The sequence below is a fragment of the Canis lupus genome, chromosome 20 (assembly GCF_003254725.2).
Source record: "Canis lupus dingo isolate Sandy chromosome 20, ASM325472v2, whole genome shotgun sequence".
In the NCBI taxonomy this organism is placed as follows: Eukaryota; Metazoa; Chordata; class Mammalia; order Carnivora; family Canidae; genus Canis; species Canis lupus.
The window spans coordinates 56,434,671-56,458,089 of NC_064262.1; the positions used below are offsets into that span (position 1 = coordinate 56,434,671).

The window sequence follows — 23,419 nt, forward strand, 5'->3', positions numbered from 1 at the left end:
AAAAAAAGCCGAAGAAGACTGCAGCGACAGCCAACCTCCCCAGTTTACAGAAATAAATACAGAAATGTCCAGAAGCTGGGCTCCTCCATCCCCGCCCCCACGTGGGAGGCTCTGCTCGCTGCTCCAGCCCCGCGGTGCAGACTCCAGGACCTGAGGTCGGGGCCAGGAAGAGCCCAGCACAGGGCAGGGGCCCGGGTCAGAGCCGGGCGGGGGGACAGGGGGCCCCCCCGGGGCAACTCAGACCCCAGGGCGGCCCCGGGCGAGCCCCGCGGGTGGTGGGCGCCCCCGCACCGCCCACCCCCACCCACCGCGCCCAGCAGGAGGAAATAAGCCAGAGGGGGCCACAGCGTTTAGGAACAAAATTTATTCCAATTTAAAACAGAATTCATTTCAGGAGAAAGATATGAAAAGTCCGCTTCCGTCAGCTACCTCTGGATTAAGGGGTCAGGGCCCCGCCACGCTGAGCGAAGCCTGCCGCCCGCCCGCCGAACCGCGGCCTCGGCCCGGGAGCTGGGCGCCGAGCTGGCGCCTGTCCCCCAGCGCGCACAACAATACATGCATCTCAAATGACAAAAGGTTTAAAAACAGTATTTTTATATAATATTCTTCTTTAAAATAGGTTAAGGTTTCAACCGTCTGAAATCAGGACTGTGTAATGTACAAGTATCACCAGAGGCCGAGGCGGAGGCCGAGGCCGGCGCCCCCCGCACCGCCGCTCGGGCGCTGGTTCGGGACCTCTGGGGGGCCGGGGGCCCCGGCGGCGGCTCTGCCTCTGCTGGGGGCCTGACACAGTGGGAGGGGGACAGAGATCCCCAGGGAGGACGAGAGAAACCAACCTCACACAACGGGCGAGGGGCCCCGGCCCCCCAGGCTCCCGGCACTGGCACAGGACGGGTCTCGGGCCCCCTGGGGCGCACACCACCGTCCCCGCCCTCGGGTCCGGGGCCCTTGGGGTCCCAGATGTTGGGGGGGCGGTGGCGCTCCAGCCAGGCTTTGGCTGTGAGGTGCTTGGCACACTTCTCCCTCTGGAAAGAATACTTCAGGCGCCCAGGCCCGCATGCTCCTGTCACCGCCCCCCAGGCCCAAAGACATGGAGATGCCCACCTGCGAGGACCCCAAGTTCCCTGGGCAGGCCCGCCGCCAGCAGCACCATCTGCTCTGGCACGGAGGGTGCGCCCGGAGGCTGCGGCACATGCCCTCTCGTGTAGACACTTGGCACAAGGGCCCTTTGGGTAGAGACCCCAAGGGGAAACTGGCACAGAAAGCTGCCCCCCCCACCATTCTGCCCCCACAGAGGGCTGATGGCCAGGAATGTAGCCGCCCCACCCCAGAGAGGCTCCCTGTGGTGGCCACAAAACCCCTCCCGGCTCGGGCCCCCCTCAGCAGCAGGGCCTGTGCGTCAGGAGAGCGGAGGGAGGCGGCCGGACACACGGGACCGGCATCCGGGTGGATCCCGACTTGTTTCCACTGTGTTGCCGGCCCAAACACGCAGCGGCCGACGGCGACCACGCAGCGTCCAGATGTGGTGGGCGGGTCCAAGGCATCACTGGCAGTTCATTCCCGCTACGTTGTGCAAATCAAAACAAAACAAAACAAACCCACAGAAAAACACTGTAGTGCTCAGTCCACATCAGATGAAAACGCCACTGCCCCCAATAAGCAGCCCCCGCTTGTTCCCACCCCCACAGCCCCTCAGAAGGAGGGGTCCAGGCAAGGCCCGTGGCTCTGGCTCAGTGCGCGGCCGTGGCCGTGGCCAGGCCTGGAAGCCACCCGGGGACGCGGTGCCCGCTCCCGCCGGCCCTCCGTGGCTCTGGGCAAAGTGCGCTTCGTGCTGCGTGCTCACCTCCCAGGGCGGGGAGGGGGGGACACAACAGGGAGTTTGGGGGCAGAAGGGATAGGAGTGGGAGTGAGGCCTTGCGCCTGGGGCCATGCCTGGTACCACCACAGCGGGCGACTCCCCTCTCCGCCTCTCGGGGACACACCTGAGAATATTCTGAAAACGTCCCCACCCCACTCCCACAATTTTCAAATTGGTTTCCAAACAGAACAAATTAAAAGCGACTCCCAATCCCAGAGGCCCTGCTCGTGGCTCCCCGGGTGTAGCAGGCACCCTCGGCCCCTCGGGGGTGTCTGGGCAGCAGCCTGCGGGAGGCAGGGGAGCCCCCAGGCCCAGGGAGCCCACACACTGTGTTTTGTTTCCTCACCAAAAAAAAAGAAAAAAAAAAGGTTAGGCACTTCCCAGGGCGGGCAGCGGGGGGCGCCACCCACCCCCACTTCTTGGAGTCCGGGACATCAATAACTTAGGGAGCGAGCGGGAGGAGAGGTCACAGTCCCCAGCCTCGGCCAGGAGCGCAGGAGGGGGCCGGCGGGTGGCTCTGTCCCCGCTGAGCGCCGGGGGGGGGGGGCCGCCGGCCCGGGCACGGGGCCTGCAGTGGGGGCGCGGTGCGCTCATGTGTCTCGTCTCTGCTGCTCTTGTTTCCTTCTTTTCCTTCTTTTTCTTTTTTTCCTTTTTTTTTTTTTAATAGAAAAAAGCGAGCCACAAGTCAAGGCCAGGAAAAGGCGGCCTCGCCGCTGACACAGGTGAGAAGGTGCACGAGGTGTATAGAAAGAAAGACGTACGTCCCCTGATAACTGTGAAATAAAAACCATTTGTTAAAAATATGAAAACAAAATCAACTCGTCTGCGGGCAGAGCCGGGCGGGTGGGGCGGGCAGAGCCGCGGCGGGCTCGGCACCGGAGGCAGGCCCCCGCCCGGCGGCGGTCCCTGTTCCTGGGCGCGGCGGCGGCGGCCGGGTCAGACCAGGTTGTACTCCTTCAGGTTGAGCTGCAGGATGGTGTCCTTGACGGCCGCGAACACGAAGCGGATGTTCTCCGTGTCGGTGGCGCACGTGAAGTGCGAGTAGATGATCTTGTCGCTGTCGGGGTTCAGGTCCACAAACATCTTCAGGATGAACTCCCGGGCGGCCTGGGCGTCCCGCTGCGGCCCTGGGGAGGCGGAGGCAGCGGCGGGTGAGCAAGGCCGGCCTGCACCTGCCGAGCAAGCGCACCCCCGAGCATGGACACACGCCCCCCCCCACCCCCAGTGTGCACAGACACCTGCCGTGCACACACTGACACTCGCCAGGTGCAGACGACGTCCACGGAGGGTGGGCCCGGTGCTGGCCAAGCAGAGGCAGCTCCTCCTGCCGCCCCCCGAGCAAGCCCCAGGCTGACACCACCGGCCTGGAGGTGAGCTGGGGGTCTCCCGAGGCGGCAGCTCGGCCGGCATCAGGCAGCCTCCACCCTGGGCCCTGTTCCCCTTGTGGCCCCTCTGCCTCTCTGCCAGTTGCAGCCCACATCAGACACCCCCACCACCTCCAAACTGCGCCGACCTTCCTGCCCGGCCCCATCTCATCCCATTGTGTTACCACATCCCCCCAAACACCACCACTGAATGTACACAGGTGCCCACACGCACGTGCACACAGCCTTATGCTCCCCTGTGCACACCACACATGGGCACAGCTGCTGTCTCCCGGGGCCTCAGCCAGGTCCTCGATGCTCCTCTACCAGCTGGCACCGAGCTGCCAGGGAGGCAGTGGCCAGGCCCAGACTGCCCCAGGGTCCTGTGTCCCGAGAGACAGCAGCTCTGGCTGGTGCTCACATGGGAGGGGGGCCAGAAAGGAGGTGAGGATGGTCAGCGCTCAGCCTTCTGTAGAGCTCAAGCTAAGTGAGGAGCAGAAGAGGGTCCCGGCTCACCCACTCATTCCCAGGGCCTCGCTCCTCCCCACTCAGGCTGTAGGCAAACAGGGGGCCAGGTCTGGGGGGCAGTGTCTCCGTGCATCCCCCCTGGGGCTGTGCACACACCACCAGGCATCCCCTCCCTGAGAGGACACCCCCCCTTGGGACACAAGGGCCTCTCCGTTGGTCAAAGGCTGGGGGACCGTGAAGCCATCAGCGCTCCAGGAAGCTCCCCGGCCTACACTAAGTGTGCCTCCATCAGGGCGTGCGTGAAACGCCCTCCTCACCCCAGCCGCCAAATCACAAAGACATGGAGGCCCAGGAAGCATGAGGGATGTGCTGGAGGCGCCTGGCCCTCCCCACCAGGACACGGGTGCAGAGGGGCAGGGACCCCACTCTCTGCTCTAGCCTCCCCACCCATCCCTCCATCCTGGCTCACCATCGAACTCGGGGAAGTAGTCCACCAGGTGGGAGTGCAGAATCTTATCCTCCAGCAGGTCTTTCTTGTTGAGGAAGAGGATAACCGAGGAGTTCTGGAACCAGGGGTAGGTGATGATGGTCCGGAAGAGGGCTTTGCTCTCCTCCATGCGGTTCTGTGGGAAGAAGGAGGTGGGAGGATGGAGGATGGAAGATGGAAGGGGGGGTCCCCCCAGGGCCCCAACCCACACAGCATCAGGAGGACCCAGAGGTGCAGGGTGGGAAGAACACAGAGAAAGGTGCCTCACCTCGTTGTCCGACTCCACCAGCACTTGGTCATATTCACTTAGGGCTACAAGGAACATGATGGACGTCACATTCTCAAAGCAGTGGATCCACTTCCTCCGCTCTGACCTCTGTCCTCCCACATCCACCATCCTACAGGAAACAGGAACCCCATAGGGCTCAGCACCAGGGTCCCTCCGATAAAACCCTTCCACCAGCATGGCCCAGAGACCTGCCAGGGCCCCCAACACTCATTGGAGCCAGGGGAGCCCGTCCCTCACATCGGTCAGAGCCAGGAGAACACGATACACACACTGGTGGTGCTGCATCTGCACCTGCCCCTGAAGGAGACATCACGACTATGGGGGTCCCAGAACCCAAGCACTTGTAGGGAGCATGGGACCTAAGACCAATCCTTGGACCTCCTATCTCACATCTGGAGACCCACCCTCTCATTTGGGCAACGTGCACAAATGCCCACCAGAGTGCTGTCTGGAACACAGGAAACTGCCTCGGTATCTGCCACAGGGAGACCAAGATATATTGAGGACATCCACGCAGTGGACACGCCTCGGCATTGCAAGGGGGCGGCTCGGAGAGTGACACGCTTCCCCTGTTGCCAGGAGCAACAGCAAGTAGCACAGTTTCCTGTCCTGCACAAGAAGCACGTGCAACATAACAGAACTAACAACAGGCTCCCAGGCACAAGGAGGTAGCTGGTGGAAGGGAGCAGCAGGGTGGAAGGGAGCAGGGGGGTGGAAGGGAGCAATAGGGTAGAAGGGAGCAGCCAGTAGAAGGGAGCAGCTGGTGGAAGGAGAGAAGGAGAGCAGCTGGTAGAAGGGGAACAGCCAGTGGAAGGGAGCAGAAGGGTGGAAGGGAGCTGGTGGAAGGGAGCAGCTGGTGGAAAGGGAGCAGCTGGTGGAGGGGAGCAGCTGGTGGAAAGGGAGCAGCTGGTGGAGGGGAGCAGCTGGTGGAGGGGAGCAGCAGTGTGGAAGGGAGCAGCCGGTAGAAGGGGAGCAGCTGGTGCAAGGGGAGCAACCGGTGGAAGGGAGCAGCTGGTGCAAGGGGAGCAGCCAGCAGAAAGGAGCAGCCAGTGCAAGGGGAGCAGCCAATGGAAGGGAGCAGCCAGCGGAAAGGAGCAGCCAGTGGAAGGGGAGCAGCTGGTGGAAGGGAGCAGCTGGTGGACTCAGCACAGGGGTTTGCCACTGGCTACCTGTGAATTCCCTCAGTTTTCTATGATGAACAAAGATGTCATCATTTAAAAGGATGACGAGCAGGCAAGGACAGTGGCCCTTAGGCCCCGAGAGGGCAGGGGTCCCGCGGCTGGGCCCCTCCGGGGCTGCAGGGTCAGGGGACTAACACTCAGGGTATTCCTAGGCACCGCCAACAGAAATGGGGCCGCCTGGCGGAGCTTTCAGAGGAGACTCCAGGAAGCACAGGTGGGTGGGAGACGTGCCAGGATGACACTGAAGGGACAGGAGGGTGGTGACAGCAGGGTGGTGACTGGCCAAGGGCCCCGTGCGAGGCTGCTAGGCCCAGAGCGACAGCTGTGGCCCGTCTGGGGAATGCCATCGGGGCCGACGGGACCTGGGGCCACTGCCCTTCCGGAGCATGAGGCCTCCCCAGTATGGAGTGGGTCTCCACACAAGGTTCCCCGGAACCGGGCCCGTCTCGTCACACACTGGGACAGTCAGGGGCCAGGCCACAAGCTCAGTGCCAGCGCCCCAGGCTGCCCCCATGGGTGCACAGCCGCCCCGGAGGGGCACCGCTAAGGAAGGGGTGGGCTGGCAGAGAAACGGCAGTGGCAGGCAGGGGCCCGCGACAGAGCAGAGTGCAGACCGGGGAGGAGGCACCGGGGAGGTGGGGACAGGTTTCCAGGCAGAGGACATGGCAGAGAGAGGTTGTGGCGCAGTCAGGGTGAGGCCACGAGACACCCTGCAGAGGGGGCTGGGGGGCGCTGGAATCCAGAGGCTACAGCCCCATCAGGGGTCCCATTAAAAAAGAAAGAAAACTAACACCTTGAACCCTCACGGGGAAAATGTGCCATCAGACTGCGCAGGGTGGAGGCCACCAGCCGCCGAGGGCTCCCGACAGAGCCTGGGGGGCGAGAGAGCGCGCAGAGGGCAGGGAGGGGGGAGGGCTGGCGGCGCCCCCGCTCTCTCCTCGGGGGGTCCCTTGCCAAAGGTCTCGGGCCAAAGAGCACCCCAAAGCACACCTAGTGGTCCCCTCGGGTGCTCCTCAGAGCTGGCGCTCCGAGGCCGAGGAGCAGAAGGCCACAGCCAGTGACAACTGCCACAGCTGACTAGGTCTTTGGGACGCCCGCCCTGGGTGGCATCACCTCCTTCCCCAGCGTGAGCCTACGCAAGAGGAGTGGAGGGCATCACCACAGGGTGGGGACGGCGCGGGGGGGCTCCCAGCGGCAGACAGCCCCCCCACCCCCCGGCCCGGCCCTCGGAGCGCTGGGCTGAGCAGTGTCTTCCAAGCTCAGTGCATCCAGAACCTGCAGACGTGACCTGCCTCGGGAGCAGAGTCGCTGTAGATGTCATCAGTTAGGATGAGGCCATGCCAGAGCGGGATGGCCCTATCCCGTCACCAGTGTCCTTACAACGAGAGGACGTCTGGACATGGACACACGAGGGACAGGCCACGTGACCACGGAGGCAGAGATGGGGCGACGCGTCTACAAGCCGAGGGATGCCCAGGATGGCCGAGGACCCCCGGGAGCCCGGAGGCACAGGGGACAGCGCCTCCTCCCAGCCCTGCCCACAGCGATCCTCGGCCGCCCGCCTCTGGAGCCGGGAGAGAAATCAGGCCCGTGGTTTGAAAGCGCCCACGAGCAGTCCTCTGTCGCGGCAGCCCCAGGAGACACACGCTCGCCCTTGCCGCTTGGCAGCTCTAGGTACACCGTGACCTCGCGGAGCGGCGGGCCGTTCCTCAAGGATGGCACCACATCTACTCCGGCCGCACAACTGGGAGGACTGGGCCCCCAGGGAGAACCCCCCCCATTCTGCCAACGTGCCACCAGCCACCGCGGGCCCCAGCACCGGAGCCCGGGAACCATCTGTCACCCGGCTCTCGGCACAGGTCCCCAGGGCCGTCAGGACCTCTCCGCCGCCCCACAGCCCACCCAGCTCTGGCCGCACCTCCAGACCACCTACCCCATCTACACGGGCACCCTCCCTCCTCCACGGCCCTGTCACAGAGGCCCCCCGAGGAGGCCCTCCCCGCCAGGCCAGCTCCATCACCGCCCGTACCACTACTGGGACGTGGCTCACCCCGAAACTCGGTGGCAGTTATTTATAAGCCTTCTCCCATCCTGGGTTGGAAGCTTCCCGAGAGCAAAGACTGGGACCGGGTGAACCACTGCTGTCCTCACAGCAGGCGCAAAGGTGCTGGGGTGTGAACGGCCCCCACTACAGCGCATGGAGCCGCCCCCGGGGCGCCAGGGCACAGGTACCTGAAGATGATGTTCTCCAGGTCGAAAGGGTACTCGATGATGCCAGTGGTGGGCACTCGGACCCGCAGCACATCCTGCTGGGTGGGCAGGTAGCCCGAGGTGGCGATGCGGTCCACGTCGGCCAGGTAGCTGCAATACAGCAGGGACAGGGCTGCTCAGGTCAGCATGCAAGGCAGGGAGGGGACAGCCCGGCCACCACGGTCCCCCTATGCAGCCAGAACAGGCCTGGCACCGTGCGTCAGCAACAGGGGCACAGCGGCTCCAAAGACTCGGGACGAGGCGGACCTGAGATGGGACAGAGGCCTCCTCGCCCCTGACCGGGCTCTCAGGGCACAGGGAGCCACAGGACAGATGTCAGGTCGGCGCTGGGGGCCTCGCTCCTAGAGCTGCCCCAGAACGCCTGCTGCGGCGGGAGGAAGGGGACTGGCCAGGCCCCAAACAAACCGTCTCATTTTAGCGCAGGGGCAGAGTCCACGGCAGGTGCTCCACGGCCCTCCGGCCCGGCCAGGCGCCTGCCGTGAGCATCTCCCGCCACTCCAGCCATCTGTCCCGAGCAGCGAGCCAGCATCGGCCTGTGCGCCCGAGAGCCCCCGCGCCACAGCCCCCGTGCGACAGCCCCATGCAGCCTGGCTGGGGCCCGAGGGGCAGGCGCCCTACTCACTACTTAGCGGAGTCCGAGAGCTGATATTCCCGCCTCCGGTCGTAGCACTCCTGAATGCCAGGGTCGTCCCACAGGGTCTTGATGGCGTGGACATACCGGTGCTCGAAGGTCGTCACCTTCTCCACATCTACCTCGCGGATGAGGAGCGCGTTGGCCTGGAGCCGGGCAGGGAGAACATGGGCTCGTCAGGGGCTGGGCCCCCGGGGTGCCTGATGGGGTGGGGACCACTGACCCCGTCAGGCACGAGCTCAAGTCAAGAAGGAGCCCAGTGAGCAACAGTGGCCGTCCCTCGGGGCGGGGTCCCCCGAGCAAAGCCTGAGAATCGGGCAGCTCCGGGGCTAGGCCCTGCCCGGTGCAATGGGCCCCAGTGTTGGGGTGCTGCTCTGGGGGGCCAGGAGGTGGGACCGGAAGCAAAAACGAGCAGCAGGCTCTTTAAAAAATGGCCCAGGGGGCAGCCCCGGGGGGCTCAGCATTTAGCGGTGCCTTCAGCCCAGGGCGCAATCCTGGAGACCCGGATGGAGTCCCGCATCGGGCTCCCGGCATGGAGCCAGCTTCTCCCTCTGCCTGTGTCTCTGCCCCTCTTTCTGTAGCTCTCATGAATAAATTTTTTTTAAAAAATTTAAAAAGGGGCCCAGGGCTGGACCCAAAAGAGAACACACAGAGCAATGGAACACACACCCCGGCCAGATGCTCCCCGTCCCCATCTCACCGACGAGGCGAGGGCGTCACCTCAGAAGCCTGCGTGGTCTGCACCCCCTTCCCGGCACAGGGCTCCTAAAACCCCAGTGATCTCTGAGGGAGAGTGGGCGGGGGGGCAGGACACCAGCCAGAGGCAGCCCCCAGGGGAGGGGGCGGGAGGGGCTGCAGGTGAACTGTCACCAGCGGCGTGATGGAGCCCCTGAGACCCCGTGACCCACGGGGCCTGGAGACCCGCTGGCTCCTCGGGAACCAGGCCCTGGGCGATGCTCCAGACACACACACACACACACACACACACACACACGGGGCACACGACTCTGGAGCCTCTGCATTTCTCCTCCAGCCGCTCTGTGTGCCCGCACCAGCCACCAGCTGAGGGACTGGGGAGGACACACCCACCTAAATGGGGACCGAGGGAGCCCTACTCTGGGCTCTGAGAGCCAGCAGGCTCCTCGTGGGCTGGGGAGCCGCCTCCGAGTGGTGCTCTCCTCCCCCCACAGCCGTGGCCTGCAGCCCTCGGCGGCCCCTTTGTCTTCCCCTCCGTCTGCCCTAGAGAAGCAGACAGCAGCCCCGGAAAACCCCACTGCCGATGCGTGAGGATCACGGATCCGTGAGCTGCTTCTACAAAAGCCCAGACTGTAGTATTTCCAGGGTTGCGGCCCATCCCTGCCGCTGTAGCAAGGACGATACGTGGGTAGGCGCAACACGTACCAATAAAACTCTATTTACAAAAGCGGGCACAGTTGGCGACCGTTGTTCTAGGTGCTGACGGACATCGATGGTCCAAACGCCGGCCCAGCTAGACCACGTGGGCTGGATGCTGGGGAGGGCCTCCGTGGAGCAGACCGTACAAACCCAGACTCAGAGGACAAGGGGCTCCAGCAGGCCCCCGACCCAAGGCCGGGCCATGCTGGGGTCCCTGATCATCTGAGAACCGGGGTAAAGGGGGGCAGGTGCCAATCGGAGACGCAGCAGCATCTGGCCGACTGACCTTGTTAAGCCTCAGAGCAACCGGATGCACTTAAACCACACTGCATAAACATGGACTCCTGTGCCTTGTGCTAGCCCAGGGCAAACTTCCGGGGTTCAATAAGAACCCCCAATACTTCTACAAAAGGAAAGCCAAGGGAGGCCATCATTGAGAGCCCACTGGTGCATGGGTGGGGGCTGCTGCAGCAAGGGTGAGCCAGCAGTTCCTTCCAAGGGCAGACCTCAAGCCACCCTGTGACCCCCTCCACCCCCCGGTCACCTGGGAACACAGCCTGGAGAGTGACAACAGGTGCACACAGAACCTGCTCATGAAGGTTACAGCAGCATGACTCACATGCACCAAACACTGGAAACACCCCAGGTGGCCATCAGTAGATGAGTGGACACACATTGTGTCCCTCAACCATGGGCACATCCCCCAGCTGCAAACAAGGGCGAGGCGCCCACTCGCCACCCTAGGGATGGACCCTGAGCCCATGACGCTCAGGGAGGGAACCAGACACAAGAGGCCCCACGGGGTGTGAGTCCACGTGTGTGACACATCCAGGACGGGCTGCTGCATGGACGGGGAGGGAGCTCGGGGGACCGGGATGTGTGTGTGGGGGGGTGACGGCTGAGGGGACGGGGTTGCCTTTTAAGTGATGAGAATGTCCCCAGACTAAACACTGGTGGTGGCTGCACAGCTGCGTGTGTCAGAAAGCACTGAACTGCACGCTTTAAGGGGAGACCTGCCCGGCGAGTGAATTTGGTCTCAATAAGCCATCACTAAAGAAAAAGGAAGGGAAGCGCCCCACCCCCGAGCTCCCCCAGAGCATCGGATGCGGTGTGTGTGGGGCCTGCGGGGCCTGCGGGATGCTGGGCCGACCGAGGGCCGAGAGCTCGCACTGCGCACCCTGGGCCAGCTTCCGCCGTAGGACAGGGTGCTGGGGGCGCTGGGGGCCACCCCGCGGGAGGGCTGAGGCATGGCAGGACACACCAGGGTGCAGGGGCTGGAGGTGGCGGGTCCTGACCTGACAGGGAGGGGAGCCAGGCCATGCTGCGTCCCCTGCACCTGCTGCCACGGCAGCCGCCCCCCGACGGCACCCAGGCCTCACCTTGTTCTGCTCGTACTTGTACAGGATCTTTAGCGTCTCCATGGCGCGGATCATGGCCTGCATGGCGGTGAAGATGTTCTGGTACACGAGCTTGGTGAAGCCCCGCTTGTCCTCCTCCGAGTAGCCCGCGCCATGGATGATCCGCATCTGCTTGATGAACGTGCTCTTGCCGCTCTCGCCAGTACCTGCAGAGCAGGGCGCGTGAGCACAAGGCGGGGCCCAGGCCTGTGGCCCCAACGCCGAGGGTCATGGGGTGGGTGGGAGGGGTCAGAGCCCAAGAACTCAGCCGTCAGACAGGGTGTGGGACACAGCTGGCCAGCGGGCGGCCACTCTGCGAGGGGCGTCCCCTGTGTTACCTGGGTCATGCGCCCAGGCATACGACCCTCTACAGGATGGGAAACTGAGGCTCAGCGTGGGGAGCTGTGGGGTCTGCAGGGCACCTGGCACCAAGCCTGAAGCAGGCGGGAACCCTGAGCATCCTGTCTAGTCACACAGCAGGTGAGCGGCCCCTACGCGCACCAAGTAGCCCCGAGGCTGGCGAGAGGCCCAGACCGTGAGCCTCCGCCGGGTGCCGCTGCCTCTGTGACCACTCAGGCGGACCACCTACAGCTCCTCTAGGCCCCACACGGCGCACCCCACACACGGCACCAGCCCCGTAGGACCTTCCCACGCCCACTGGGGACACCAAACCTAACTTGACGTCTCTGTGAACCCCCAAACCACACTCCTCTCCTGGGGGACCCGCCAGGCCCAATCGTCCTCTGGGGCAAGGGTTTGGTTTCTGAACGGCGGCCAGAGTGGTCTGAGGACGGAATCTGTCCCCACAATGATCCCCAAAAGCTCCTTCCCCAGTAGCAGTGAACTCGTAAACCCCCACTCAGCATCACGCCACCTGCTGAGCACTCCACACTCAGCCAAAGTGACCGCAGCACCTGGACCAGTCCAAGCCCCGTGGCCCACGCCCACGCAGACGGCCCCCAGGTCCCCCTCAGCCCAGGCGTCCACTGCCGTCACCCCGGCCCACTGCCCTGGCGCACATGACATGACACCTACGCGTCTCCCTTCCCCTCCGCAAGCGCTGAGGGGATGCGGGGCTCAGCGGGCTCTCCCAGGGCAGCATGCTGACCCCCACCTCAGCCTCGAGGGATCCAAAGGATCAGAGAGTCACCTGGAAGGCCATCCAGACAGGGCCACGGGGCCGCTGCGCCCTCATCCCCGCTCCAGCCCGCTCGGCCCGATGCGGCCCCGGGTCCCCTCGGGCGACAGCCTCTCCCGCCCGGCGCAGGGGCCAAGCAGCGGGCCTGCCTCCTCCGCTGGCTCAGCCCCCACACACGGCCAGCAGCTGGGGAGGGGATGCCCGCAAACCTCGCCTCACCCCGCAAAGGCTGGAGACCATCCCCTCCCAGGAGCACAGGCTGGACTCGGCCACTCGCCTCCAGCCAAGAGTAGGGCAGAGGATGGGGTGTCACCTCTGAGACCAGGTCATGAGGGGCACAGCGGGTCGCTCCGCACTGGCGGAGGGGGACGGCAGGGGACACCGCCATGCCGGGAGGACACTCAAGAGCGCTGGGGAGAGGCCGAGGCAGGAACGGGCTCCTCCAGCCTCGGCTGACATGTGCTCCGCAGCCTCGCGAGGACCCCGAGCTGCACGGCCAGACTCCTGACCCCGCGGGGTGACAGCCTGTCGCATGAGGCCACATCGTGGGGCGACGTCACTACACGGCGAGAGAGCCTCCAAGTGTAAGAGTGCACTGCCCCCAGCGGCCGCCTGGTGCCCCCCCAGACTGAAGCCCCGGAGCCTCCTCCCGGGGCCCAGAACCCCCAGCCCTGCCCCTGCGGCTCCACCACCGGGTCCCCCCAAGTCCATGCACTGGCTGAGCGGCGTCCCCAGGCAGATGCCGCCCACTCACACCCGCAACGTGGCCTGTGCTCCAGAAAGCTCCAGCGCCCCACAGGCGGGCACCCTTCCCACGCTCGGAGCCACGACTGCAGCCCGAGTGGGGAGCCTCCCTGCCGGGGTTTACGGCTGGCCTCCTGGATGGACCGGGGCCTCGAGACGTGTCCACGCTGTCCCGCAGTCCGGAGGCCCTCAGCCGCATCCGAGGGGCTGACCACACTCGAGGAGACCCGAGCCACAACCCCACGTCACGAAGCAGGGGCCTTGGCTGCAGCACCCTTCTGGTACTTTTGCCAACTGCCGCGGATCCTTCCGGATGAATAAAATAACTGTGGGTCCATCTTCAAGGAAGGCGGTTACCTTCACGCCGGCCCCCGTCCTTCCAATTTCAAACAACTCCCCTCTGCCACAAACGTGACAAGAGGCCACCTGCTCCCTGCGACCGACACCCGGAGAGCTCCGGGGCCAGGAGAGTGTGCGAGGCCGTGTACACGAGCCCACGCAGCCCGGCGGGATCCACGCTGCTCCCTCACCGCAATTTCTGATGTGGTTTCCCCTGACCAGGGTCAGCCCCTCGGTGCTGCTGACACCAGGCGGAGGCACTCTCTGGGGGTGGACCCAGTGAAAATCATGCCAGGGCAGAAAGGGACCCGCCCCATGCCAGCTTTTTAAAAACGAACTCAAGGCAGCTGGGTAGCGCGGCCGGTCACTCTTGGCTTCAGCTGGAGGGATCGAGCCCCGCGCCGGGCTCTGAGCTCAGCGTGCCATCAGCTTGAGATTCTCTCTCCGTCTCCCCTTGCCCCTCCCTGTCCCCATCATGTGTGCACACTCTCCCCCTAAGATAAATAAATCTTTAAAAAAAATAATGAAGGCAAAAGAGACCCGGCCCCCCGAACCCTGGTCCCCCGGAGCTCTCCAGAGGCCGTGCAGACATCAGCATGACACACGGCCGCGAGGCCCAGGAGGGGATGGGGGGCATGTCTGTGAGGGGACCCCTTGAGGCTGGGCCAGGGAGCAGCCTCACGTTTGGCAAGACGCTGGGCCATGGCTCAGGGCATTCCCCTAAAACCAAAGCCTAAAATGTGGGTTCAGCCCCTGGAGATGTCAGGGAGTCCTGAACCCAGGGCATGGCCGAGGTCCCTTGGGTCCCTACCAAACCCCACTAATGCCCCCTCACAGCCGAGGAGCCACAGCCAAGACCGCAGCCCGGGCTGAGCTCCAGAAGAAGCAAAACCCGCACAACGAGGCACCGTAATGTGGTGATGGACGTGCTAACTAACCTAACTGCGCCCATCGCTTCATGCACATCGGTGATCAGATCATCAGGCTGGACCCCCTTGACCTTACACACCATCGGGCAGCCCTGGTGGCTCAGCGGTTTGGCGCCGCCTTCAGCCCAGGCCATGACCCCGGGGTCCTGGGATCGAGTCCCACGTCAGGCTCCCTGCATGGAGCCTGCTTCTCCCTCTGCCTGTGTCTCTGCCTCTCTCTGTGTCTCTCATGAGTAAATAAATAAAATCTTAAAAAAAAAAAAAAAAAAAAAAACTTACACACTATCAACATCAATCATGTGTTAACAAGGGCCCCCGGGGGGATCAGTCAGTGAAGTGTCTGCCTTCAGCTCAGGTCGTGACCCCAGGGTCCTGGGATCAAGTCCTGCATCGGGCTCCCTGCTCTGCAAGGGGTCTGCATACCGCCCCCAGCCTCTGCCGTTTCCCCTGCTTATAGTCTCTGTCTCTCTCTCTCTCTCAAATGATTAAAAAAATCAATAAAGCCAAGGAGGAGTAGCAAAAAGGAACCACATGGCCCGCTGTCTGGTGTGCCTGGGAAATGGGGCGATCAGTGGCCTCCCCTCCCAGGGCCACCAGCACTTTGCCAGGAAGGACAGAGAAAGGCAGGTGTGGAGGCGGCGGGTGCAGGGAGGTGAGGCTGTCGGAGCAAAGTACGCGTGTCTCCCGTGGTGTCTGCACTGGGCCAACGTCGAGAGCGGGAAGCCCGGGGGCCAGGTGCAGAGACGTCACGGGCCCTCTGCCCTGGCACACGCCAGGCCCACTGCCCAGGAGGCGCCGGGCCACCACAGCGCCCGGGGGGAGGCAGGCAGGGCGACCAGGCTCGGGGCAAGGCCGAGCTGCCCAGAGCAACCCAGGTTAGTTTTCCAGATGCCCTTCCTGGGCCAGCTGAGCCGCTGCCATGTCTGTCGCCCGGGAGCTGGGACTCGGGCCCGTGACACAATTCCTGGCCCCGGGAAGCGCTACACACTTGACCCGATGTGCACCTGCCCAGAAGTGCCTTGGGGGCAAGGCCCGCCTGGACCTGTTGGCTGGTCCTCAGCCTCCCACGGGCCCTCTCCTGCCGACCCGCTCAGGCCCTGGGCCCGGTCTCCAGCCTCCAGCGCAGCCTCAACCCTCAGCCACGCTCCCCCTAAAGGGGGCTGGTCTCACAGGCCTTGGCTGCAAAGCCTTTGACGGCTGCCACCGGGAGAGCAGGAGGCCTGCCTCGCTGCACCCACAGAGCCGCCCCAGCACCTGCCAGCCATGCAGGTGCAGCTGCCCTGGCCCCAGGAGCTCAGGTGCCTGCCGGAGCGAAGACCAACGTCCCCTCCAACGCCCACAGGTGACTTCCAGGGCAGCTTCCCCCAGATGTCCCTCGGGCGCAGGCAGACGCTGACAGCAGTGGCCGGGCCACGGTGCGGAGCGCTCCTCAGCACTGGGAAGAACCCCTGGCAGACGCGCAGCAGCCCGACAGGGCCCAGGGGACCATGCCCAGCGGGAAAACCCAGTGCATGGCACGCAGAGGCCTGGGGGACACGGGGTGGGGGTCGGGGCCGGGGGGCGTGGAGAGAAGGCTGGCAGGAGGGTCCCTGCGGTGAGTAATGAAATCACACCACCTCCCCAGCGGGAAGCGAGCGACTTCAGGTCCCAGCCGTGGGAGGCCTCAGGTCCACGTCCGGGGGTCCCCTGGCCGGCCCACTGCTCGTCCTCTCAAGGAGCCACCCCAGCACAACTGGAGCTTCCTTCAGAGAGACTCAATTTCCTGGCTTCCAGGCAGTGCCCTACTCATTCCTCCCTTGTTCCGTGGGGTCTGCTCTTCCCCGTGCGTGCACGCTGCGCGGGGCTCAGCCCCCAGCCCCCAGCCCCCGCCCCCGCACAGGCCGCTCACAGAAGGCACCACACGAGGCTTTTATGAATGAACAGGATGAACTGGGCTCCGACCCAACATGCTGGCCCCGTCAAGCAGCCCCCATGGTCCTCCCATCCCCAGGCTGGGCAGGGGGCTCTACTGCTTGTTACTCCAAGAGCGGGGAGCCCCGGGGGAGCAGCCCCACGGGGTCAGATGAGGCAGGCTCCCTCTGGGCGTGTTCTCTCATGTCACCAGCAGGAGGGCTGAGTCCACCCTATGTCCAGCTGAGCCTCGGAAGAGGGGGAAAGCAGAAGCCCGAGGGGGAGGACGACCTGCTGTTCCGCCCTCCCTGGGGGCTGAGATCCAGGAGGGGTGCGGGGGGAAGGGGCTCCAGGGCAGGAAGGATGGGGCTTGTCTCGTGGCCCCAGGACTCCAGGTCGGCCACTGAGTCCTGGGCGCCAGGAGCAGGCAGGCGGGCTGCCCATGACCGGGGGTGACGGCAGTGAAGCCAGGAACCCCCAGCAACCCCCGGGCCCGGGACTCCTGGAAACCCAACAGGGACCTCGCATGTGTGGACACGTCTGAAATCGAAGATGGACAATGACCTCGCCCCCGGGATGGAGAAAATGTAAAATGGCACCACACACCCCTACTCACTCATTCATTCGGTGACAACTATCACCACAGCCTCTGGGGAGGTGTCAGAGAGCACAGAGGGTTGGGGGCTCCACGGCTTCGGCGGGCGCTCCCGCGCTGCCAAGGGAGGCAAGCCCGATGCCCGAGCGGTCAGCGGGCCCCCGAGGGGCAGGCACGGACCACCCGCCGCTGCGCCACAACGCCCAGTCACCTGAGGCCCAAAGGCGGGACTGGCCGTCCCTGGGGACTAAGGGGGTATCCTTCAGTCACACTGCTGTCCCCAGCGTGCTGAGTCTCACCGTAGGCCCTCCCGGGGCACCCTGATAGTCAGGACGCCGTGAGCCCGGTCCCGCCCGGGCAGCTCACTGACCCGTCCTCCACGGAGGCGCGGATGAGTGGACAGAGGCCGCCAGGGCCTCAGGGGCCCCAGGTGCCTCCGCGGACACTCCTGCCCCAAGGGCCTCGGGAGCAGCCCAAGCCCCCCCCCCGCCCCCCCCACGGAGCCCCAGCCCCGGGCCAGCCAGCACGAGGGCGGGAAGAGGGCAGTTCCCGCCGGACCCTCCTCCAGGGTGTTTACGCTGCGCCCCGTGCACCCAGCACCACCAGCTGCTGGCAGGGAAGGTGACGGGGCGCGAGCGAGGCTCCCCCACCTCTGAGGTCCAAGCTCCGGAGAGCCGTGCCTGTGAGCCAGGGGCACGGGGACCCGCCGACGGGGCGGCCGGTGTGGTCGGATACAGACAATGCTGATGGTGCCCCCCGACCCCCGCTTCACATCGCCCCCCCCACCTGACCCTCACAATCATCCTAGGAGACCTCCGTGATTATTTCCACTTCACAGAAGAGAAAACCCAGACTCGGGGAGGTCAGACAGGGACAGAAACCCCACTCCAGCACTTTCCAGCTCAGTCCTGGTGGGGACGTGCACCCCCCAGGGCTGTCGCAGCTGCGTTCACACCCGACTTTGTGCAAAGCATCCAGGAGGGAAAGTAAGTGACGAGACAAAACAGCTCCTCTGCCTGCTGAGTGCCCGCCGTGTGCCAAGGGCCTTCATGGCATCCTCACGCTTAATCCTACAAAGTGTTTTGGGCCCCAGGGCCCCATCCCACTGGTTGGACGAGGATGTGAGGATGGGAGACACGGCCTCACCCCAAAACGAGCATCAGCTCCACGGGGAGCCCTCAGAGCAAGGCCCCCATGCCCACTGGCAGGAGGGCCTCACGAGAAAGGCAACCGTGAGCTGTCCCCTGGAGTCCCCGTCCACTCACAGAGCAGAGGGCAACATGCGTGGTGGCAACATTCTCATTTCTGAGGCTGGCAGCTCTGCCTCATGGGCCAGGGTGGTGGGGACCCAAAGGTGGGGAACAAGGAGACCGCAGGGCGGGTGAGCGGCCACACGCGGGACCAGGATGACTGCCCTGATGGCGGGCAGAGGACAGATACAGTGGGCACCCAGGAAGACAGAGAGGCTCGGGGCCCCGGGAACTGGGGACACCTGTGAGTGGTGGCACACACTGCCCAAACTGGCACGCCTGAGGCCTGGGATCCCAGTTCCATGGGCCCCCAGGTGAGCCCGGGTAGCGCCCCTCATCTCCCCTGCTGTCAGGGGGTCCGGGGGACCCCAGGCGAGCCAGCCACTGAGCCGGCTGTCCTCAGGTAACAGGCCCGCACTGCCGGCCCAGACAGCAGCACCCGGCAGGGCACCAGAGATGGGACCGCTCCTCCCGACTGCGTCCAGCTCCGTCCACCCCGCCCACCCGGGCTGAACTTTGCACCCAGCGCCATCTGGGACGCAGAGGGACAAACACCCCCGCCCCCGCCCCGAGTTCTCGTTTGAGCTCCGTCTGGCTTCGCTGCACGCCACTCCGCCACTCCACACCCGGTGCCACAGGCAGCGATGCCTGTGGCCGTGCTCCCGGGGCTGCACGGAGCAGGGCTCCACCACAAAAATATGAAAGTGAAACCTTTTGTGGTTAAATATCTAAGGCAGAACACTTCCTCACGTCCCACCGCAGCGACCAGCCGACCAGCAGGGAGGGAGCAGAGCCTGGACGCTCTGCCATCATCTGTGCGGATGGGCGTTCAGAGGCGGGCCCGGGCCCAGCCCCAGCCCCAGCCCCGGCACGGGGACACCTGGCGGCCACGCTCCAGGGCCCCACGGTTAGGGGGAGACAGAGCCTCGTCCAGGCACTGGGTCCTCCCGCTATGCGCAGGGAAACAGGGAGAGGGAGGGCTCAGAGCAGTTCTGGGCTCCCGCAGCTCGCCCAAGGGCCGCGCCCAGAGAAAGCAGACCCTTTCAGCAAAAGGAAATTTAAGGGGCATAAGGCACCTCCTGGGGTGGGTCAGGGGTAACCCAGGGGCGCACGAGAGCCCACCCACAGGTGCTCCCGCTGTCCTGGGCTGCAGGGGACGCAGCGTGACGACTCTGCCAGGAGCCAGTGGCCACGCTCCACTCTTCACCTCAAAGCACTGGGAGGCGCGCCCTTCCCACCAGGGCCACCACACCCCAGGCCAGATTCCGGGCCTTTTCACTGCCCTTTGGGGGCCGGCACAGCCGACAGGAAGCCTGTGGAACTGACCGCCCTGCTTTATTTAGAATCCCAGAGCCGCGCGGGCCCGGCCAGGCCAGCACGCTGCACCTCCAGCAAGCAGGGTTCCCAGGAAAGACCTGGACTTTCAAACAGGAAACCTGCCCTGAGGAATAGACAAGGGGCCTCCTCCATGGTTTTCTACCAAGTGACAGGCACACGACAGCAAAGGACTTGTCCAGAAGATCATGGGAGGCAGAGGCCAGCGGGACCTGCCTGGGACCCCCGCCCCAAGAGCTCCGAACTGGGTCTGCAGCCCCCTGACCTCGGGGTTCTGTTCCAGCAAACGGGAGAACCATAGCGCGTCCTCGGGACGGCAGAGCCCGGGACTGGCAGGAAGCGTGGGCCACACAGCCGTGCCCTCTACCCCGTGCCCCAGCAGACAAGACGTTAATGAGAACACGGCCTGGAGCAACAGTGCCCACGGGGCCGGAGGCCGGCGCTCCCCACGTCCACGCGCACGTCGGGGACCGGGTGCACACACAGGGCTCTCCGCCGCACACACGAGAACACCCGCTTCGTAGGCAGTCGTGGAACAGTGGACAAGGCCACTCATGCTGACTACACCCCAGCTCTACCCGTGCACCCGCCGCCGCTGCCGTGTACTGCCCGGGGCACTGGGCGGGGGCAGGTCCCCAACGGCCGATAATGGGCCGATTCTGCCTCCAGGGCACACCAGGCAGTATCTGTGGCCGTCCATGGCGGTCATGACTGGGGGCGCTCCTGGCATCGAGTGGGTCGGGCCAGGGATGCTCCTCAGCCTAACCCAGCATGTGCCCTGCACCCCCACCGAGCAGGGACAGCTGTCCTCCCACCAGACCTTCACTTTGGACCTGCGAGCTCACTCCTTCCTCGTTTTCCTATCTGCCCCCCCATACTGAGAACTTAACGACCCCCTGAAACAGGTGCATGATGCCCCGTGGGGCAGGCGGGGGGCCGGGTGCCTCTCTAGGGTCACACAGGGCGGTGACGGTGTGGGACTGCAGACAGGTACTCCTGCTGCCGACACCCTCGCCCACAGGCAGGCACCAGACACATTCAGCAGGTGGCCCTGCTGGGTCTCCCAACCCAGGGAGACTGCAGACGCACACCAAGGCTGCAGAACCTCAGCTGCTGCCCTGCCTCCTTGAACCCCATCGTCAATCCAAACCTTGGGTGTTCAGGATGGGTGGCGGGGGCCCCTGAGGGGTCACGCAGCCCCCAGGCAAAGGCCGGCCAGCAACGTCGTTAACGTGACAATAACTTCTAAAGTCCCCCTCCCGTTATAAAGTCTGCGGCACACTGCAAAACCAGCCAGTGCCGCGCTGCCCCCCCAGACGCCCCTCAGAACCCACTGCAAGTCTCCCCCAAGCGCAAAGGTCGCTCCCTGCCTGTCTTTTCTGCAAAGTTGGCCTATTTGATACTGTCTTCAACAAACCAAAACGTGTTAGTAAAACAAACAGGGCCCCGTAGGGCCACTGCAGGCAGGAGAAGCAATGCATGCCCACCAAGACCTGGGGCCTCCCCCGGGGCCACCGACGGGGCTCCTGCACCTGCAGACCCGGCTCCCCTAAACCGTCCGCCGCCCTTGGAGCGCGCCCCTCCGTGACAGCGCCTCCGCCCGCCCTGGGCCCATCCAAGCTGCCTCCGCGGAAGGCGTTCCAACCTCCCCTGCAGTGCGGGAATGAAGCAGAGCCCAGGAGCCGGGCAGGGCAAGGGTTTCTGTTTTGTAAACGACCTTCCTGCCTTTGGCGGCGGAGTCCTTCAACAGGCCTCCCCTGGGTGACAGCACTTTGCCAACAGCTGGGCAGCCCGGCTCCTTACAACAGGTGTGCCCTGGGGGAGATGGAGACCCGGACGGACGCGGACATTATCTTCTCCAGGACGCGGCTCCCCCGCGGAGGCAAGAGGAGAGAATTGGCGGAGGGGGGTGAGCTGAGCTGAGCTGAGCCGAGCGGAGCCGAGCCGGGAGGACCTGCGAACGCTCCTGCAGGGCCTCCACCCTGGCCTGCGCCTAAAACAGAAACCCTGAGGGCAGGAAAAGGCTGTCTCCGCCCGCGGGCGTGCACCCCATCCCGGAGGGAACCGGGTGGCGGAGGGGGGCACAGACCCTGCACGTAGGAGGGACGGGGCTCCACCTGCCGGAGCTGGGAAGGCCCAAGACAAGACCCGGGAGGTGAGGGGCACGGAGGGCCGGCCCTCGACAGATGCGGGCAGCGAGGGGCGTCCGGGCGGCAGCGCGGGGCCGGGGGGCAGGGGCTCCGCGGCCGAGGAGGGTGCAGGGGCGCCCCCCGCCAGGCCCGAGCACCCGCAGGGGCGGCCGCCGAGACCCCGGAAGCCGCGCGCGGGCAGCGCCGACCCGGACGGCACCGGCGGGGGCGCGGGGCGGGCACGGAGGCCCGGCGGGCCCGGCCGCACTCACCGAGCAGCAGCAGCTTGAGCTCGCGCCGGGCGTCGCGCTTGTCCCGCCGCAGCTGCTTCTCGATCTCGGCGTTGATCCGCTTGGACTCCTTCACCTCATCGCTGAGGCAGCACGCCATCATGGACTCCAGAGTCATCGTCCCGGCCCCGGCCGCCCGCCGGCCGCCCCCGCCGCCGCCGCCGCCGCCGCCGCCGCCGCCGCCCCCCTGCCCGGCCCTGGCCCTGGCCCCGGAGCCGCCCCGGCCGCGCCCGCCTGGCCCTCGGCGTTCGGCCCCCCGGGGCCGGCCGGTGCGCCTCGGCCGCCTGCGAGCGCCGGTCCCCGCTCGGCCGCGCACTCCCGCCCAGCCGCCCTGCGCCCGCGCCGCCGCCGCCGCCGCCAACCGCAGCCGCCGCGACCAAGCGACAGCGGTGCGCAACCTAACCCGCGCCGGGACCGCGCCGACGGGCGGGCGGCGCGGCCAATGGGAGGAGGCGGCGGCCCGCGCGCCCGCTGAGGGGGCGGGACTAGCGGCGGCGCTGGGCGGGGCGACGCGCGGGCGGGGCGGGGCCTGTGGCGGCGGGCGCGCCCGCGGGTTAGGTTGCGCCGACGTGGGAAGGGGGACGCGCAGCCGGGAGCCGGGCGGGGCCGCCCGGGATTGTGGGAATGTGGCGGACTCGGCCTGCAGGCTCGGCCCCGCTCGGCCCCGCTCGGCCCCGCTCGGCCCCGCTCGGCTCCGCTCGGCCCGGCTCGGCCCGGCTCGGCCCCCCGCGAGAGGTGCGGACCCCGCCGCTGCAGCCGCGGCGCTGGCGAGGCTGGGGGAGCTCGGCGCCCCGCCACACAGTGGGGCATCGGCCCTCGCGGTCTCCCGGGAGGCAATGCCAGGCCGGAAACGAATCTTCCTGTCATCCGTTAAGCATTAAGGGAACGCCTCCTGTATACCGGGCCGGAGTCCAGCGCTGATGCAGCGCCTGCTCTGTGCCAAGCAGGAAACCTGCTATAAACCAGGCGTGAGCCGGCACCGGGCAGCGCCTGCTGTATGCCGGCCACGTACAGGGCGTTCGTGCAGGGCTGCTATCTGCCAGGATACGTGCTCCATCTGCGTTCGGAGCAGGCATTCATGGAGAGCCTACTGTAAGCCAGGCATTAATGCAGCACCTGCGGGACACCAGATGCGGCCCAGGCACCAGAGCAGCACCTACCTCCCCCCCGAGGCACAGACCAAGCATTAAGGCCATACCTGCTGCATACCAGACAGGGCAAAAGCATTATGGAGTGCCTACTGTAAACCATGCATGGGCCAAGCAAGCATTAGTGCAGTGCCTGCTGTATTCCAGGCAGGCAACAAGCATTCATGAGGCACCGCACTTTCTTTTTTTTACTTATATTTATTTTTTCATGAGAGACACAGAGAGAGAGAGAGAGACAGGCAGAGGGAGAAGCAGGCTCCATGCAGGGAGCCCCACGTGGGACTCGATCCC

General features: G+C 65.4%; 1 protein-coding gene across 1 annotated transcript; it reads right to left on the reverse strand.

Annotated features, from left to right (window-relative positions):
- Positions 1-349: 349 nt before the first annotated feature.
- GNA11 (G protein subunit alpha 11) lies at positions 350-22,155 on the reverse strand. The gene is made up of 7 exons (XM_025456884.3): positions 21,963-22,155; positions 11,324-11,508; positions 8,541-8,695; positions 7,880-8,008; positions 4,446-4,575; positions 4,160-4,313; positions 350-2,985 (listed from the first exon to the last, which is right to left on the reverse strand). The coding sequence occupies exons 1-7, from the start codon at positions 22,096-22,098 to the stop codon at positions 2,795-2,797; spliced, it is 1,080 nt and encodes a 359-aa protein (XP_025312669.1). The 5' UTR covers positions 22,099-22,155; the 3' UTR covers positions 350-2,794.
- Positions 22,156-23,419: the final 1,264 nt, after the last annotated feature.